At 42.3% G+C, this 17,679-nt stretch overlaps 1 protein-coding gene across 1 annotated transcript; it reads right to left on the bottom strand.

Annotated features, from left to right (window-relative positions):
• Nucleotides 1-530: 530 nt before the first annotated feature.
• On the bottom strand, nucleotides 531-17,431 carry LOC124268093 (alpha-aminoadipic semialdehyde dehydrogenase-like). Its single transcript, XM_046703111.1, has 18 exons — nucleotides 17,190-17,431; nucleotides 16,643-16,696; nucleotides 15,098-15,163; nucleotides 14,059-14,139; nucleotides 13,475-13,598; nucleotides 12,880-13,012; nucleotides 12,177-12,221; nucleotides 11,765-11,842; nucleotides 11,228-11,285; nucleotides 10,887-10,926; nucleotides 10,418-10,459; nucleotides 9,003-9,109; nucleotides 5,825-5,941; nucleotides 5,547-5,644; nucleotides 5,065-5,138; nucleotides 3,810-3,885; nucleotides 2,893-2,953; nucleotides 531-1,185 (listed from the first exon to the last, which is right to left on the bottom strand). Exons 1-17 carry the CDS (start codon nucleotides 17,385-17,387, stop codon nucleotides 2,899-2,901), a joined length of 1,446 nt encoding a protein of 481 aa, XP_046559067.1. The 5' UTR covers nucleotides 17,388-17,431; the 3' UTR covers nucleotides 531-1,185; nucleotides 2,893-2,898.
• Between the last annotated feature and the right edge of the window lie 248 nt (nucleotides 17,432-17,679).

Below are 17,679 nucleotides of genomic sequence, written 5' to 3'. Positions count from 1 at the left end.
AAAGCCATGACCTGACTGGGTTTACCAGTACCTTCAGTTGGGGAGACATCAGATGTTGCTGTGGTAAACGTATCTCTGAGGTGCTTCCAAACTAATGTTTTGATATTTACTTGCTACACCGAGTTAATGGAAGGTTCTTGTCCCAACATTAAGGTCGCCATTGCTGTGTACTGTGTTACACATGGGTTGAATATAAAACTCTAACAAATGTTATATTACAATCCCAGTTACATAGGGTTCCAATTCCCAATGAGAGTGCACTTTACTAAGAAAGTGTAATGCAGCATTTGTTACATTTGATCACTATCTAAAACACATTGTGTATTAATATAAAAACATGTTTTATGTTATTTCTGTCAACGAACGAATGTACCTTTTCACAAAAGGATAGACATATTTCTGTTCGAATATGAAAACACAAAATGTACCCCTCTTGCCTATAATGACTTCAGCAACAGTTTAGCTTACTATGATGATTCTTGGGGCACTCTCATCCAATTTGTCACGAGAAAACACAGAACAAACGGTAATCAAATCTCACATTTATTGAGTAAAATATATGTAGTACATATTTGACAATATTTGTATCAAACAACTAGCACTCAGTCAAAAACACAAAAGTGATATAATGCCACTATTGAGACTCTGAATCTGGGGTAAATGTTTCCATCGTTTTGTATCTTAAAAAGGTACTTATGTTCATATAAGATTGTACAGGGTGAATGAATGAATACCCAAACCACACCCTCAAAAGAGGAAGGCATGCATCATTATTACTGTCAATCTGTATATCAACTGTAGTATTTTAAACAGTACAACTTGGCCAAAGGAAACAACAGATACTATTTACAAAGGAAATAAATCTGCAGTTGTTAATTCAAGCATATGCAAATATAACAAATGAAAACGACCTGTCCTGTCTTCATCAGCAATACCTAGAAATCCTAATTCCCTTAGACTAGCACTATTAGTAAATGCAGCAAGATCTCGGGATGAAACACTGTCCACATATACAATAACAGTTAATACTGAAACAGTCTGCATATCATGTCAAATTACAGGTCTATAAGTTGCTTGACAGGTATCTGTGGAGCTTGGCACAACTTGTAGTGTATACTCTGTCAGTGTCTTCAGTGAGAGATTCACCCAGCTGGGAATGCCTGCTTGAGTATCATCTCTGGGACTCTGGAAGATAGAAAACTGTCATCATGTAGAAAACGATGAATGGGGATAAACATCACGTGGGTGCATCACTATGTGTGTGTGTTCATGGGTAGATGCATGGGTGACTGTGTGTGTGTGTTTGTGCATGTCTTGGTGGGTGAGTGCAGGGATGGGTGCATGCATGTGTGGGTGCATGCATGTGTGGGTGCATGCATGTATGGTGCATCTGTCTGTCTGTCAGAAGGAGAACCCTCAGGTGTATGAAGAAGGATGGCTAGGACCTCCTACACACTTCACTGTGGATATCAGGATTCTGTTACTGTTGCACCAGAAATTGCGTTCCTTCAGATGACTGGGCCACCAATGCCCACTACATCACTTGACTTGGTGTATCTTTTACTACATCAAACAATCTGCAGGGGCTGATGGTGGATATACTTTTGTGTTTAATGTTGGCTATGTCAATTACGGTGATGAACACAGGTACTGGGCATGGTGGGCGAGCTGTCTAAGGTGCCAGGCAAGTGATCCAGCGAGCTTGAGGTATCAGGATCGAGCCCACCTGTGACCGGGTGTAAAAACCTTGGAGACAACTTTGTGTGCAGACTCTTTCAGTGTTGTCACAACCCCTAGTGTACAGTACACAACCCTGTGCACTTAAAAGAACCCATGAATCCGTTGGTATATGACCAGATGGTGGCCACATAAATACGTGCAAACACCTAGTTGCGGGTACAGCAACATGCAGTAAACTTGGACAAAGTACTGTGACAATGTGTCCCAGTCCACCCAACTGTGAATGAGTACCTCGTAAGGATGGGAAAGCCGCAATAACTCGGTGTGCCTAGTGGCTGCAAGAGCTGTATACTCCCCAAGGAGTTGAGATTGATAATACGATGTGCCGTTGAGATTGACATCCAATGATCAAGGGAAGAAATTGCCAGCGCCTTGAGCATGTACTAGTTGCGTTGATATGTGCACTATATAAATATCCTATAATAATACTGAAGGTTGACCAGCATATCCATGATAGTGCAGCATGTCCATGATAGTGCAGCATATCCCTGATAGTGCAGCATGTCCATGATAGTGCAGCACATCCATGATAGTGCAAAGTGCAGCATGTCCATGATAGTGCAGCATGTCCATGATAGTGCAGCATGTCCATGATAGTGCAGCATGTCCATGATAGTGCAGCACATCCATGATAGTGCAGCACTTCCATGATAGTGCAGCAGCATATCCATGATAGTGCAGCATGTCATTCGTCATTTGTGTGTTGTCACACTCCAAAGTAACAGATATTCAGACCACAAGTCTGTGTCGTATAAAAGAAATCCCACCCAAGATAGCTAACATAACAAACAGAGTTGATAAAAGCTTTTGTTTGCCATGAGATTATTTACCATTCAAAATTATTATCCCAAATTTTTCAGCCTGGGAACAAACACAACAAACAACCTGAGTGTAAAAAGTACAGGTCACTAGATTCAGAGGCAGAGAGATTAGTCATGACATTTGTTTGTGACATCATGAGAACGATGATGTCACAATGGTCCCCACGGCATTGTATATGTTACTTCACTGGTCTCATCAAAGCTATATCTACGTGTGATGTCGCTTGATAACTAATGTCATGTGGGCTACATTTAGCAGTGGTCTCAGTTTGAACCATCATATAATTTGAGCATCAGTTTCTCAAAGGCCTGATAATAACCTATGACCTACCTGTGTTTACTCAAACTTGATTCCCTGAGCTAGAGGCAACTCCGTGCTGTAGTTGATGGTACTGAAACACACAAAGCAAACCATATTATTTAGGAGTGATAGGTAAATCTCTCTCACTCATTAACAACTTACCAAGCAATGTGCTAACTTACAATTCGGTGGGATTAGAATGAAAGCTTTGTCATCATGTTCTGTCAGTTTAATAAGCCTACAGCATGACTGGGTTTGCAATACATGTGCCTATATTGCAATAGTATCAATATCCTTTTCCTGAGAACCCCAATAATACTCAAAACCCACCAATAATCTACGACTTGATTTGGGGGATTAATGATCTGGAGGATCTCTAGGAAAGAGTGGATTCAGATTGAAGTGAATTGTGTGTGAGTTTAGTTTTACGCCATACTCAGCAATATTCCAGTTATAGGGCAGCTGAAGTGAATTGGTTACATTGTCCATTGTCATGTATTGGTCTATAACAAAGCCAGGGGATCAATTTGGTACCTGAGGAAAGGTGAAAATTCTTATCAGTGGTCATGGACTGAGACCCCTGGCAATCAGAAGGATATGCTTAGGATATATTTCTGTAAAAACAATTCAAGAGTCAGAGCACAAAACAACAACCCCTTGAATGAATGTCCCCATTGTGCTTTTCTGCTTCATCTTGGCCTCTTGAGACAACTGCCTATATAGCCTTTCGTGAAAATCAAGAAATGTAATCACAATGATCTGCATGCAATAACTACCCATGTATTTACAAGCATGATATTCCTTTGGCATAAATGGTGATTTGTTCCTGATCCTTCCCCCGATGATTCATGACCCATCCCCAACATCCCAACACTGAAGTTCAGCTCCCTTGTGTGTCTCTCGTATCAGTCACAGAAATAGGAGCCATGTTTATGGTGGGTCCTCACCATGTTGATCTCCGCATGTACTGCTTCCAGGCGTCACTGCCAGACTCACGTCCGCCGCCAGTGTGCTTCTCTCCACCTGAAACAGTTACACTCAACATCACATAAACTGGAAACTTCAAACAGAACAATAGCTAAGAGTTGAGTGAGTGAGTTGAGTTTTACCCCAATAGCTAAGAAAGGTAAGATACTTAATAGACAACAAATTCTTTATTATATTATGATCCCACGTTTTGGTGTAGATTCTTATACCATTGTCAAGCAAGAGTTCATAAAGTATCGTACCTTTCTTATTATTATATCAACTTCTAAAATGACAATCAAACAGAACAACAGCCATTGGAATCTGTGACCATCTTACAACAGGGTTGAGATCCTTGGCCTCAATACCCACTTGGATCATTGTGTGACCATCTTACAACAGGGTTGAGATCCTTGGCCTTGCAACCCACTTGGATCACTGTGTGACCATCTTACAACAGGGTTGACATCCTTGGCCTCAATACCCACTTGGATCATTGTGTGACCATCTTACAACAGGGTTGAGATCCTTGGCCTCAATACCCACTTGGATCACTGTGTGACCATCTTACAACAGGGTTGACATCCTCGGCCTCAATACCCACTTGGATCATTGTGTGACCATCTTACAACAGGGTTGAGATCCTTGGCCTTGCAACCCACTTGGATCACTGTGTGACCATCTTACAACAGGGTTGACATCCTCGGCCTCAATACCCACTTGGATCATTATTGTGTGACCATCTTACAACAGGGTTGACATCCTTGGCCTCAATACCCACTTGGATCATTGAGTGACCATGGCCTTACAATCATTGTGGTTACAACAGGGTTGACATCCTTGGCCTCAATACCCACTTGGATCATTGTGTGACCATCTTACAACAGGGTTGAGATCCTTGGCCTTGCAACCAACTTGGATCACTGTGTGACCATCTTACAACAGGGTTGACATCCTCGGCCTCAATACCCACTTGGATCATTGTGTGATGATCTTACAACAGGGTTGAGATCCTTGGCCTCAATACCCACTTGGATCATTGTGTGATGATCTTACAACAGGGTTGAGATCCTTGGCCTTGCAACCTACTTGGATCCTTCACTGTGTCTGACTTACTTACATGGGCACCAGAATGCCCAGTACCCGGTCAGATCACCCTGTTTGCCCATCCTACAACATGGACCCAATACTCTCTCTGGTATTCCAACTACAGGTGGCAGGTGGATGTACACTTACCAAAAGCTCCTCCTATTTCTGCCCCACTGGTAGGAATGTTAACATTGACCACGCCACAATCAGATCCTTTGGGGCTACAAGAAAGAACAATTTTCTCATGAGGTTAGACCAATATCAGCAACATCATAGCACAAGGATAAAACATCACAGACAAACAGTACTTTGGGTTCCTAAATATAGTGATCATTGCGATCTAGTACATTGCCCTAACAGATCCATGATCAGATCCAACAATACAGGAAGATCTGGCTCAACAAGTAATCCTTGCGCATTACCATCCATGGGAGGTAACTCTTCATATTCAGACCGACAAACGAATAACTACATAAAGTACACATCTGGCTGTAGATAACATACCTTACATCTTGTTTTACACAACCTTCTCAGTTCAACCAATGATTGTTGACTAGATACCTATGACATATCACTTCTTTGTGATGAGGCGACCAACCCATATGGAGATGTTGTTAAAACCAACATACCCAATCCACCTGAAGATCTTGTTGGGGTTCCTCGTGAACAAGCTGCTGGTGAGTCCCTGTTTCACTTCATTGTTCCATTCAACAGCTTCCTCAAAACTCTGAAAAGTCACAATCAAGGGAACTAACACACAGGACAGCAGTAATTAAATAACAGGTATAGCTTATCCACTGATCCTCGCTTCTATACCACTACAGAGACACAGTACAACCACCAGGCTAACCCTTCAGGCAACACTCTGGGTCAGACAATCCCATCGTTTTATTGATATCATACGTACCTTACACTTGAGAGCATACACAATGGGGGCAAATGTTTCACGTTGAACGACTGCTGCATCATGGGAAAGTCCACTGATGATAGTTGGTTCCACAAAGTTGCCAGGACGATCGATCACCTGCCAAGGAACAGAGTGGTATAAGCAATTATACATTCACTTTAACATAAATATAGTACACAGACTTGAGCACAGGGCATTATATTAATAATTCAAATTTTCTACCCATCTTCTGTCAACATGTTGTCTACACTGCATTGTCTGTCTTTACGTTTTTATATACTGCTGAGATAAAGGAGGTCCACTTCCATGTTTGGTGGTGGCTAAAACTAATGTAAGACCTACCTTGCCTCCACACCCTCATGTAAGACCTACCTTGCCTCCATACCCTATCTTGCCCTACTGTGTTTCACATCTTCATGTAAGACCTACCTTGCCTCCACACCCTCATGTAAGACCTACCTTGCCTCCATACCCTCATGTAAGACCTACCTTGCCTCCACACTCTCATGTAAGACCTACCTTGCCTCCACACCCTCATGTAAGACCTACCTTGCTCTCCACACACCCTCATGTAAGACCTACCTTGCCTCCACACCCCTCATGTAAGACCTACCTTGCCTCCACACCCTCATGTAAGACCTACCTTGCCTCCACACTCTCATGTAAGACCTACCTTGCCTTCCACACCCTCATGTAAGACCTACCTTGCCCCCTGCCTCCACACCCTCATGTAAGACCTACCTTGCCTCCACACCCTCATGTAAGACCTACCTTGCCTCCACACCCTCATGTAAGACCTACCTTGCCCTCCACACCCTCATGTAAGACCTACCTTGCCTCCACACCCTCATGTAAGACCTACCTTGCCTCCACACCCTCATGTAAGACCTACCTTGCCTCAACACCCTCATGTAAGACCTACCTTGCTCTCCACACCCTCATGTAAGACCTACCTTGCCTCCACACCCTCATGTAAGACCTACCTTGCCTCCACACTCTCATGTAAGACCTACCTTGCCTCCACACCCTCATGTAAGACCTACCTTGCCTCCACACCCTCATGTAAGACCTACCTTGCCTCCACACCCTCACCGTAAGACCTACCTTGCCTCCACACCCTCAATGTAAGACCTACCTTGCCTCCACACCCTCATGTAAGACCTACCTTGCCTCCACACCCTCATGTAAGACCTACCTTGCCTCCACACCCTCATGTAAGACCTACCTTGCCTCCACACTCTCATGTAAGACCTACCTTGCCTCCACACCCTCATGTAAGACCTACCTTGCCTCCACACCCTCATGTAAGACCTACCTTGCCTCCACACCCTCATGTAAGACCTACCTTGCCTCCACACCTCATGTAAGACCTACCTTGCCTCCACACCCTCATGTAAGACCTACCTTGCTCCACACTCTCATGTAAGACCTACCTTGCCTCCACACCCTCATGTAAGACCTACCTTGCCTCCACACCCTCAATGTAAGACCTACCTTGCCTCAACACCTCATGTAAGACCTACCTTGCCTCCACACCTCTCAATCATGTAAGACCTACCTTGCCTCCACACCCTCATGTAAGACCTACCTTGCCTCCACACCCTCACGTAAGACCTACCTTGCCTCCACACACCCTCACGTAAGACCTACCTTGCCTCCACACCCTCATGTAAGACCTACCTTGCCTCCACACCTCAAGTAAGACTCTACCTGCTCCAAACCTCTCAACATGTAAGACCCACCTTGCCTCCACACCCTAATGTAAGACCTACCTTGCCTCCACACCTCAAGTAAGACCTACCTTGCCTCCAAACCCTCACGTAAGACCTACCTTGCCTCCACACCCTCATGTAAGACCTACCTTGCCTCCACACCCTCATGTAAGACCTACCTTGTCTCAACACCCTAATGTAAGACCTACCTTGTCTCAACACCCTCATGTAAGACCTACCTTGCCTCCACACCCTCATGTAAGACCCACCTTGTGTCAACACCCTCATGTAAGACCTACCTTGCCTCCACACTCTCATGTAAGACCTACCTTGTCTCAACACCCTCATGTAAGACCTACCTTGCCTCCACACCCTCATGTAAGACCTACCTTGCCTCAACACCCTCATGTAAGACCTACCTTGCCTCCACACTCTCATGTAAGACCTACCTTGTCTCCACACCCTCATGTAAGACCTACCTTGCCTCCACACTCTCATGTAAGACCTACCTTGCCTCCACACCCTCATGTAAGACCTACCTTGCCTTCACACCCTCATGTAAGACCTACCTTGCCTCCACACCCTAATGTAAGACCTACCTTGCCTCCACACCCTCATGTAAGACCTACCTTGCCTCTACACCCTCATGTAAGACCTACCTTGCCTCCATACCCTATCTTGCCATACTGTGTTTCACATCCTCATGTAAGACCTACCTTGCCTCCACACTCTCATGTAAGACCTACCTTGCCTCCACACACCCTAATGTAAGACCTACCTTGCCTCAAAACACCCTCATGTAAGACCTACCTTGCCTCCACACCCTCATGTAAGACCTACCTTGCCTCCATACCCTATCTTGCCCTACTGTGTTTCACATCCTCATGTAAGACCTACCTTGCCTCCACACTCTCATGTAAGACCTACCTTGCCTCCACACCCTAATGTAAGACCTACCTTGCCTCAAAACACCCTCATGTAAGACCTACCTTGCCTCCACACCCTCATGTAAGACCTACCTTGCCTCCACACCCTATCTTGCCCACCTGTGTTTCACACCCTCATGTAAGACCTACCTTGCCTCCACACCCTCACGTAAGACCTACCTGTCCTCCACACCCTCATGTAAGACCTACCTTGCCTCCACACTCTCATGTAAGACCTACCTTGCCTCCACACCCTCACGTAAGACCTACCTTGCCTCCACACTCTCATGTAAGACCTACCTTGTCTCCACACCCTCATGTAAGACCTACCTTGCCTCCATACTCTCATGTAAGACCTACCTTGCCTCTACACTCTCATGTAAGACCTACCTTGCCTCCACACCCTCATGTAAGACCTACCTTGCCTCCACACTCTCATGTAAGACCTACCTTGCCTCCACACTCTCATGTAAGACCTACCTTGCCTCAACACCCTCATGTAAGACATCCCTTGCCTCCACACCCTAATGTAAGACCTACCTTGCCTCCACACTCTATCTTGCCTCCCTGTGCCACTGCATCAGCCACTGCCTGCTGGTACTGGGCCACTCCCTGCTTACTGTGTAGAGGCCCATACAACACTCCATCTGAAACAACACACACATATGCAAGTGCCTAGGTCATGTCCTTCACTGCATATCAACAGATCATCGTCTACCCTTTTCTTGACCTACAGACACGATGACTTATGTCCTCAACTCAGTTTTGTACAAACACCAACAAAACCTATGATTAATGTGATTTAATGGTGTACCATCAAGGTATGAAAGGTCGGACACATAACCATGCTTCAATCTGTGTGAATCTAGAATTTGAACCAACGGCCAACCAGAGTAGTCACCAAGGTAATCAGTCCCTCATAACATCTCAAGGTAATCAGAACACAGAAGAATTACTCATAACTAACAGGTAATCAGTCTATTAACTCTCATAACAAGGTAATCAGTCAACACTCATAACAAGGTAATCAGGTAACAGTCTCTCATAACAAGGTAATCAGTCTCTCATAACAAGGTAATCAGTCTCTCATAACAAGGTAATCAGTCTCTCATAACAAGGTAATCAGTCTCTCATAACAAGGTAATCAGTCTCTCATAACAAGGTAATCAGTCTCTCATAACAAGGTAATCAGTCTCTCATAACAAGGTAATCAGTCTCTCATAACAAGGTAATCAGTCTCTCATAACAAGGTAATCAGTCCCTCATAACAAGGTAACAAGGTAATCAGTCTCTCATAACAAGGTAATCAGTCTCTCATAACAAGGTAATCAGTCTCTCATAACAAGGTAATCAGGTAATCAGTCTCTCATAACAAGGTAATCAGTCTCTCATAACAAGGTAATCATAATAACAAGGTAATCAGTCCCTCATAACAAGGTAATCAGTCTCTCATAACAAGGTAATCAGGTCAGTCTCTCATAACAAGGTAATCAGTCCCTCATAACAAGGTAATCAGTCTCTCATAATAACAAGGTAATCAAGGTAATCAGTCTCATAACAAGGTAATCAGTCTCTCATAACAAGGTAATCAGTCATAACAAGGTAATCTCTCATAACAAGGTAATCAGTCTCTCATAACAAGGTAATCAGTCTCTCATAACAAGGTAATCAGTCCCTCATAACAAGGTAATCAGTCTCTCATAACAAGGTAATCAGTCCCTCATAACAAGGTAATCAGTCTCTCATAACAAGGTAATCAGGTCTCTCATAACAAGGTAATCAGTCTCTCATAACAAGGTAATCAGTCTCTCATAACAAGGTAATCAGGCTCTCATAACAAGGTACTGATGACCGATTCTGACAACCTAATCACTGCACAGTTCCTTCAGTTTATGGTACTGAATATTTGAGCCCATGAAAGACATGACTCTTGTATTCCATTTATCATAACATACCTATTATTGCATTGTTTCCACCAAGCTCCAACAAAAATTTGCCTGAAACATACAAAAAGCTACTGATACAACTTTCAATGTTTTTCACAATAAACAGACATTCATTTATTTTTAAATGTACCTGTATATGTCATCATTTGCTACTTTACCCTGACTGACATTATTTTTTTAAACTCAGTATTCCAGCAATATCACAGCACATTAGCATTTTATTGGAGGAAAACCTAAATCAATGCAGATCTTGGGATCAGTATGGTCTGATCAGTTGGATATAATCAATGTAAATCTCAGAAACTACAATCACTGAATCCTGGAACATCTAAGGGAGGCAACTCTGCCAGTGAATTGCAGTGCCGTGAGACAACTTGACCGATAATGCTCCACAGAGGTAGCTAGACTATATAAAAAGTGTTAACCCTATACGAAAGTGTTAACCCTAAACAGGTCAGAGAAAACAAATGGACATTACCAAATCTTTCCTGAACCATCAGAGACACCTTCTGCCCAATCTGCAACAGAACAGTGCCTTGCTGAACACCTCAAAGTTACAGAAATTACCACTTCTCACTTAACTTAAACAACATAGCAATCAGTGAATATGTCAATTTTCATACTGAGCATCATGATTTTGCTCTGAACATAGCATCAGATGTTAGGTAGTTCCAGCAAAAAGTGTCAGTGCTCCACTGAAACAATACATATTTAAGATATTAATTCTATATTAGGTTTCTTAATTACAGTATTTCATTGCTAAATACACAATAACTGACTTTTCCATGTTGAAGTAAACCATCTGTCCCCTTTACTTACTGGTGTGCTGCCAGTGAAGGACACCAGGTTCACTCTCTCATCTTTAGCTATCAGCGTCCTACAGAAAAACAGAATAGCAATATTGAACAGATATCCTAGTCCAGTCTACTAATGTTTAGAGTGCTAGCCCTCTGACATAGACAGCTTAACATGACTATCCCATCAGTACATCATCAGGCTCTCATCTGCTCTGTTTCATCACCTTAATGCCGAGCACTGGCAGAGTAACAAGTCCTTACCCTTGACCTTCGACTCTCCAGGCAGACACTTTATCCATAAGACCACTGAACAATTAAAACATCTGTTTTCATACTAGTATTTACAATGCCAGCAGACAGCCAAGGGAGCTAACCCAGTCGGAAACCTCCAGTTACAACTACATGAATCTCCAGTATAACTATAACAAGGCAGAAGAGGTGGGTACAATCGACCCACTAAATCATCACAGATGCTGGGAACTGAACCAGCATCACCTCTAACCACTTGCCTACCCACTACCTAAGTAAGTAAGTACAACACACAAAGCAGCATCCTCACCCTATATCAGCACCACCACAGACCAAGGAGCACACCGACCCAGGGATGTTGTTGTCCTCTAATACCTTCGTTACAATCCTGAAATAATGTAACAAGAAAATAAACTCTGAATACATGGCCTTTGTCATATCAAGTGCTACAAGAGTGAGTGAGTGAGTGAGTGAGTATGGTTTTGCACTGCTTTTAGCAATATTCCAACAATATCACAGTAGGAACACCAGAAATGGGCTTCACATATTGTACTCATGTGGGGAATCAAACCTGGGGCTTCGGTGTGACGAGCAAACGCTCTAACCTCTAGGCTTCCTCACAGCCCCAAGTGCTACAATAAATAACCAATCAAAATTTATAGGATAAATATGTGGCTATATTTAACAGGCCACAATCAGGATTTACAAAGAAAGACACCTACCTGATCATAGCTACACTCGTCAGAGGTGTGGAAGGGGCACCTTTCCTGTAGACAAGACAAATCCATGTACAGTCAATGAAGGTATATTCTCTCAGTATATATCACAACAATATCATGCACATCTCCACTGTTTGTGCTGTTGGATGAGTGAGTGACTGAGTTCGAAACCCACATTGACAGTGTTCCAGTTATATCCCAACATGTGAGAGGGACGGATGCCTGAATTGATGCAGGTCTCTGGCATTCACCACGGCAGTGAAATCAACAAGAATGGGTTTGGAGCTGACAAACATAATAACATAGTCAGGGAAAACCAGGATCAGATCCTACAAACATTGGTTCCTGGAATGCCAAAGGGATGCAATGCTGAACAGCAAAATTCATGTGCTTCAGACAATTGGGTCGTTGCCCTAATTCTTTTGGGTTTACAACATTCCACAACAGTTTAATTTATAACAGAAAGTACTTCTCATCTGCTATAATAGGGGAAAATATAGCAAGGCACTCTGCTCAATTGTTCCACATTTTAGAAAACAACATGCACTTTCTGGAATGAGAGCATCTACAGTGGGAGCTATTTCTTAAGAGTTACCTCTCTTACATCGGAGAGTTGTTCTCACAGTTTGTCACACATGACAGTTAGTAATTTTCATGATATGTTGCAAGTCTAGAATTCAACAAGAGAAAGGTGAAGGTGACTGACCACAGCACAGTGTTGCCAGTGATGAGGGCGAGGCATGAGTTCCAGCCATAAACTGCACAGGGGAAGTTGAAGGCTGTGATGACCCCGATGACCCCTAGCGGGTTCCACTGCTCCATCAGCATATGCCCAGGGCCTGGAGCAGACACACATCTCAAATGATCTCAGGATATTTCCTCTGTTCAACTGGAAGCACTTCAATCAGTTGTTAAAAGTGAAGTGAGTGAGTGAGTTTAGTTTTATGCCGCACTCAGCAATATTCCAGCTATATGGCAGCGGTCTGTAAATAATCGAGTCTGGACCAGACAATCCAGTGATCAACAGCATGAGCATTGATCTATGCAACTGGGATACGATGACATGTGTCAACCAAGCCAGCGAGCCTGACCACCCGATCCCGTTAAGTCGCCTCTTATGACAAGCATGGGTTACTGAAGATCAATTCTAACCCAGACCTTCACGGGTCACAGGACATTTCAGAAAAGTGTTTATACAGAGAAATGGTAAATAACAAGCAGTCTCAAGAACACTGGCCTTGTAACCAAGTCTCATTCTTCACATACATGTACAGAAGTATTTTGAATGTCTGTTTTATTACGTTCTGATGGGAAAACATGTCCTGCAAACATTCGAGAGAGTCCAACGGCATAGTCAGCAATGTCGATGTACTCCTGGACCTCTCCCACCCCCTCCGGCACAATCTTCCCCATCTCCATCGCCAGCTGAAACACAGTGAGTGAATGTTGTTTTACGCAGCCGTCAACACTATTCCTGCTTTACCACTGCAGCCTGAAAATACTTTGGACAGGCAAGCCAGTGGCCAAAGCATACATTGCAGCCACACACCACGGTCATCTCATGCATGTGAAATAATAATAAATTAATCAACATTCTTTTTACATTAGAAACAATATCTATTCAGATCATATACTCAACAAAAAGTTAAGGACCACCCCAATTTTCAATATTAAAGTATTTAATAGTTCATATTGTGATCCACATAATGCTTAAATATTGAATATTGGGGTGGTCCTTAACTTTCTTTGTTGAGTATACATATACACCAGAATCAGAGTGCCCTTAAAGGTAAGTCTTAAGTGTCTAGCAAAGTTCTAATAAACAGATCTACCATAATGCTGTGAACTGCGAACAAGTGAATGTTCACATCACAAAGTATCTCACCAACTTTCCAAGAAGATTTATGTTTTTGTGGAATGCCTCTCCAATCTGCCGCACAATCTCTCCTCTCTTCGGACCTGGAACCTGTGGGGAAGATAATTACCTGTAAATGTGTCAACCAACATTTCCAGCACAAACAGACATGCTACTATGAAGAAATATGACAATCACACACAACTGTCATGTAAAAATAATAGGAACGCCAGAAATGGGTTTTAAACATGGTAGCCATTTGGGGAAATGAATTTTTGCGTTCAGTGTGTGGCAAGTGAACGCTTTAATCCCTAAGATATCCCACTGCCCTTTGAGCCATGATGGCACACATTCAGCAGTCGAAGTAATGTCTTTGTGATACGGGTTCCCTGTCATGTGTACAAGTGAGAAAAGGACACATTTTGAGTGAGTGAGTTTAGTTTTCCATCGCTTTTAGCAATATTCCAGCAATATCACAGTAAGCTACACCAGAAATGTGCTAAAATTTAGAAACAGCAGCCAATTTTCCCTATGTACATATTTTTCAAAGACATAATTTTTTAAAAGCTAATTGTAGAGTTATGAAATATATCTCATTTTGAGGCACATGAAAACACTAAAGTTCAACAAGGTCATATACTGTAACCAGAGGATTCTCAAGATGACAAAACTTTATGGATGATCAACTTCTTTATTTTGACAATGGTGACGTTTCAGTGTAGATTCTTATACCACTTTCAAGCATAAAGTTTTGTCATCTCTATACCACCAACTTCGAGAAAGCCACTCAAACAAATCATAGGATTCTCTCCACAGCTAACTTGTAATCCAAGCATGGGTACATTATGCATGACCTTGTCTGTCCATGGCACTATTAACATATTCAAGGTCTAGTGTCAGATGTCTCAACCAGCTTGACCAATCAACAGTCATACACAGAACTGAGGAAGTCATCTGTTGGAGACGCCACAGCCTGCTACATTTCAAAGGTCCACGCATGTATTCCACGTCATGACGTAAAGTGGAAAAGTTGGTGACAAGCCATGGTACAGGTGAACCATATACTCACATCGGCCCATACTTTCCATGCTTCTTTGGTTGCAGTGATTGCCTTCTCATAGTCAGCAGCATTTCCCTTAAACAAAACAATCAGCACTTATTACTCACTAATTAAACAGAACATTCAGAAACGACGCCCCAGTCCAATCAAAGTCTAAACTTAATCAACAAGAAAATCACTAATTAGGCAAGTGTAGCCACAAATTTTAAAGTTAAGCCTGACTCAGGGTTTCAAGGTCATGAATTAAGGTGTCATGAAGCGTGGCTTATTCTGTTCAGTCAAGCACTAAATGGAGAGACATGTATGAGGTAACTTTAGGTACACAAGATACTGAAGATAACATACAAATGAAAACAATGAGCAACTCTTGTTGGTTGTCCCTTGGATGTTCTTGTAGCAACTGGCAGTTCTGGCACAGACATTTTCCCTGCCTGTCCCATAACCCCAAGTCCATGAGCTCCACAGATTTCACACAGGGAATGCATCAGTACTTCCCTGTGAGTGAGTGAGTGAATCTTGTTTTACGCCGCTTTTAGCAATATTCCAGCAATATCACGGCAGGGGACATCAGAAATGGGCTTCATACATTGTACCCATATGGGGAATTGAACTCAGGTCTTGGCATGACGAGTGAACGCTTTAACCACTAGGCTACCCCACCTCCCCAGTACTTCCCAGTTACACATTGTTGTGTGAGGTGTTTTTGCAGAATAATGAGCTACAATTTGTTTGTAAAAAACTGCAAAAACGTTAATACCAACCCAAACTGGGCAAGCTTGGCAATTTAAACAAGATTATGACATGATCAGTGCAATTATTTTGTCCAATTTTCATTATGATTTCCACTAAAATTTCTACTTAACTTGGAAAAACATTTCCAAAATCTGAGAGCATACCTGTAATGAAACCAATCATCTAAGTATTTAGCCAGAACAAGAGGACAAAACTCTTACGGGGAGTTGCATATCGCACAATGTCGAGCTATGGGGAATTCTGTGCTCACACAAATACCATTAATGATTAAGGGTAGTGGCATTGTGTGACATACTCTGAAGTCATGACACAATTGTTAAATCAAAACATAGGACTTAAAGCACCGGGACCTAGGAAAAGTAAAATAATTCCCAGTGCCATAACTCATCAACACCTGTAGCTGTAAATTTCCTCTTATTTCTGACAAGATTTCACACAAGACAGATCACAAGTGCTTACAAATTGTACAAACATAGAATTGTGTATATTTTTAACAATATACTCAAGCATGGTAGATAATATTTATTGAATTTACAGATTAGACCCGATACCAACTCAATGTTCAAACTGTTCCACTTCAACAAGTTTAAGTATAACAATGTATTTTACCTAGAATTTGGTAGGGAATAACTATATTATATGGCTGTTTTAGTTATATTGTGTTTGGTATATGTTCACTATGTGTCATAAGTGTTCAATAAAGAAATATACTGTAACACATTGGTACAGTCAGCAACAATCATGACATCTGTACCAACCACTCACTTCTGCTTGCCAAATTCCACAGGAGGACTGACTCACCTGAATAACTTTTGCTATTGGTTGGTTATTTGCAGGACAATACGAAGTTGTCTCCTGAAAACACAGGTAAATATTTAAAATGAAACTGTGCAGGAAAATACAAGAAATATGCATGAAAATTTAACCACACTCAGTGGAAATAACATGCTGATTATTTGTATAATGTCTCTGACAAAATGATTATATACTCTAATGGTTTCCAATATTTTTATAGGGATATAGGTATTTGCTGAATAATATTAGTGAGTGTTTTCATCACGTCAGGATGGCCACTGTCAATAAAGTGACAATGGTACATATCAACACATTTCTGCAAGCTGATTGGTCACGCCCCCGTGACCTTCACCTACATTGCCATGTGTACGTGGTGGCACAAAACAAGAATGGAACTTTTCAAGTGCTTCATATCGATGTCGTTAAAATGTCACGTGTTATCTCAGTTGCTAAAACATGAATAAAATGCCATGCACTGACTTTCCCAACAGTGACACCAAATAAAGCGAGCTTGTCGCTAAATACGGTCTCTCTGCTCGGCCAATACACTCACCTCACCCTCGCCTCCCCAAACACCGTAATATACACCCTTGTTTTGCGCAGATAATCCAAGTTCTTTAAGCCAAGCAAATTTGGGGTCTTCAATGAGTAAACCCGACATCGCAGCGTAATGTCGTGTCGTAATAGATGAACGGATGACAAGAGAAGATGGACCCTTGTATCGCAATAACACTCGGACAAGGCTCGCCATCAGACTTTCCACTTGTGTTGGACCGGTCGATATGAGGTACAGGGGGAAAAGGTTGGGGTTAAAACTTTCACTGGCTACCGCTATTAAAACTACGAACAGTAAACCTTTTAAAAAACGAACTTGGTATGATACAAATTCTGTGATTTTCTTCAGAATAAGAATCGACACCAATTATCCGGAATTTGTATTTTTATATAGATTGTGACGTCACTGCTTACAATGGCAACACAAATCACTCAGTAGTCTCTGGGTGATAATATTTGGTTTCCAGTTCTTTTACGCTCAAGAAATA

This window comes from Haliotis rubra, unplaced genomic scaffold, assembly GCF_003918875.1.
Source record: "Haliotis rubra isolate DU_JTF1 unplaced genomic scaffold, ASM391887v1 Scf136, whole genome shotgun sequence".
Classification (NCBI taxonomy): Eukaryota; Metazoa; Mollusca; class Gastropoda; order Lepetellida; family Haliotidae; genus Haliotis; species Haliotis rubra.
This window is presented reverse-complemented; position numbering and strand designations above follow the sequence as displayed.

Coding starts and splice junctions, on each gene's coding strand:
- LOC124268093 (XM_046703111.1), bottom strand. CDS start 17,387: ATGGCGAGCCTTGTCCGAGTGTTATTGCGATACAAGGGTCCATCTTCT. Junction 13,599..14,058: donor TAAATCTTCTTGGAAAGTTG/GTGAGATACTTT, acceptor ACTGTGTTTCAG/CTGGCGATGGAGATGGGGAA. Junction 10,927..11,227: donor CCTTCACTGGCAGCACACCA/GTAAGTAAAGGG, acceptor GTTCTGTTGCAG/ATTGGGCAGAAGGTGTCTCT.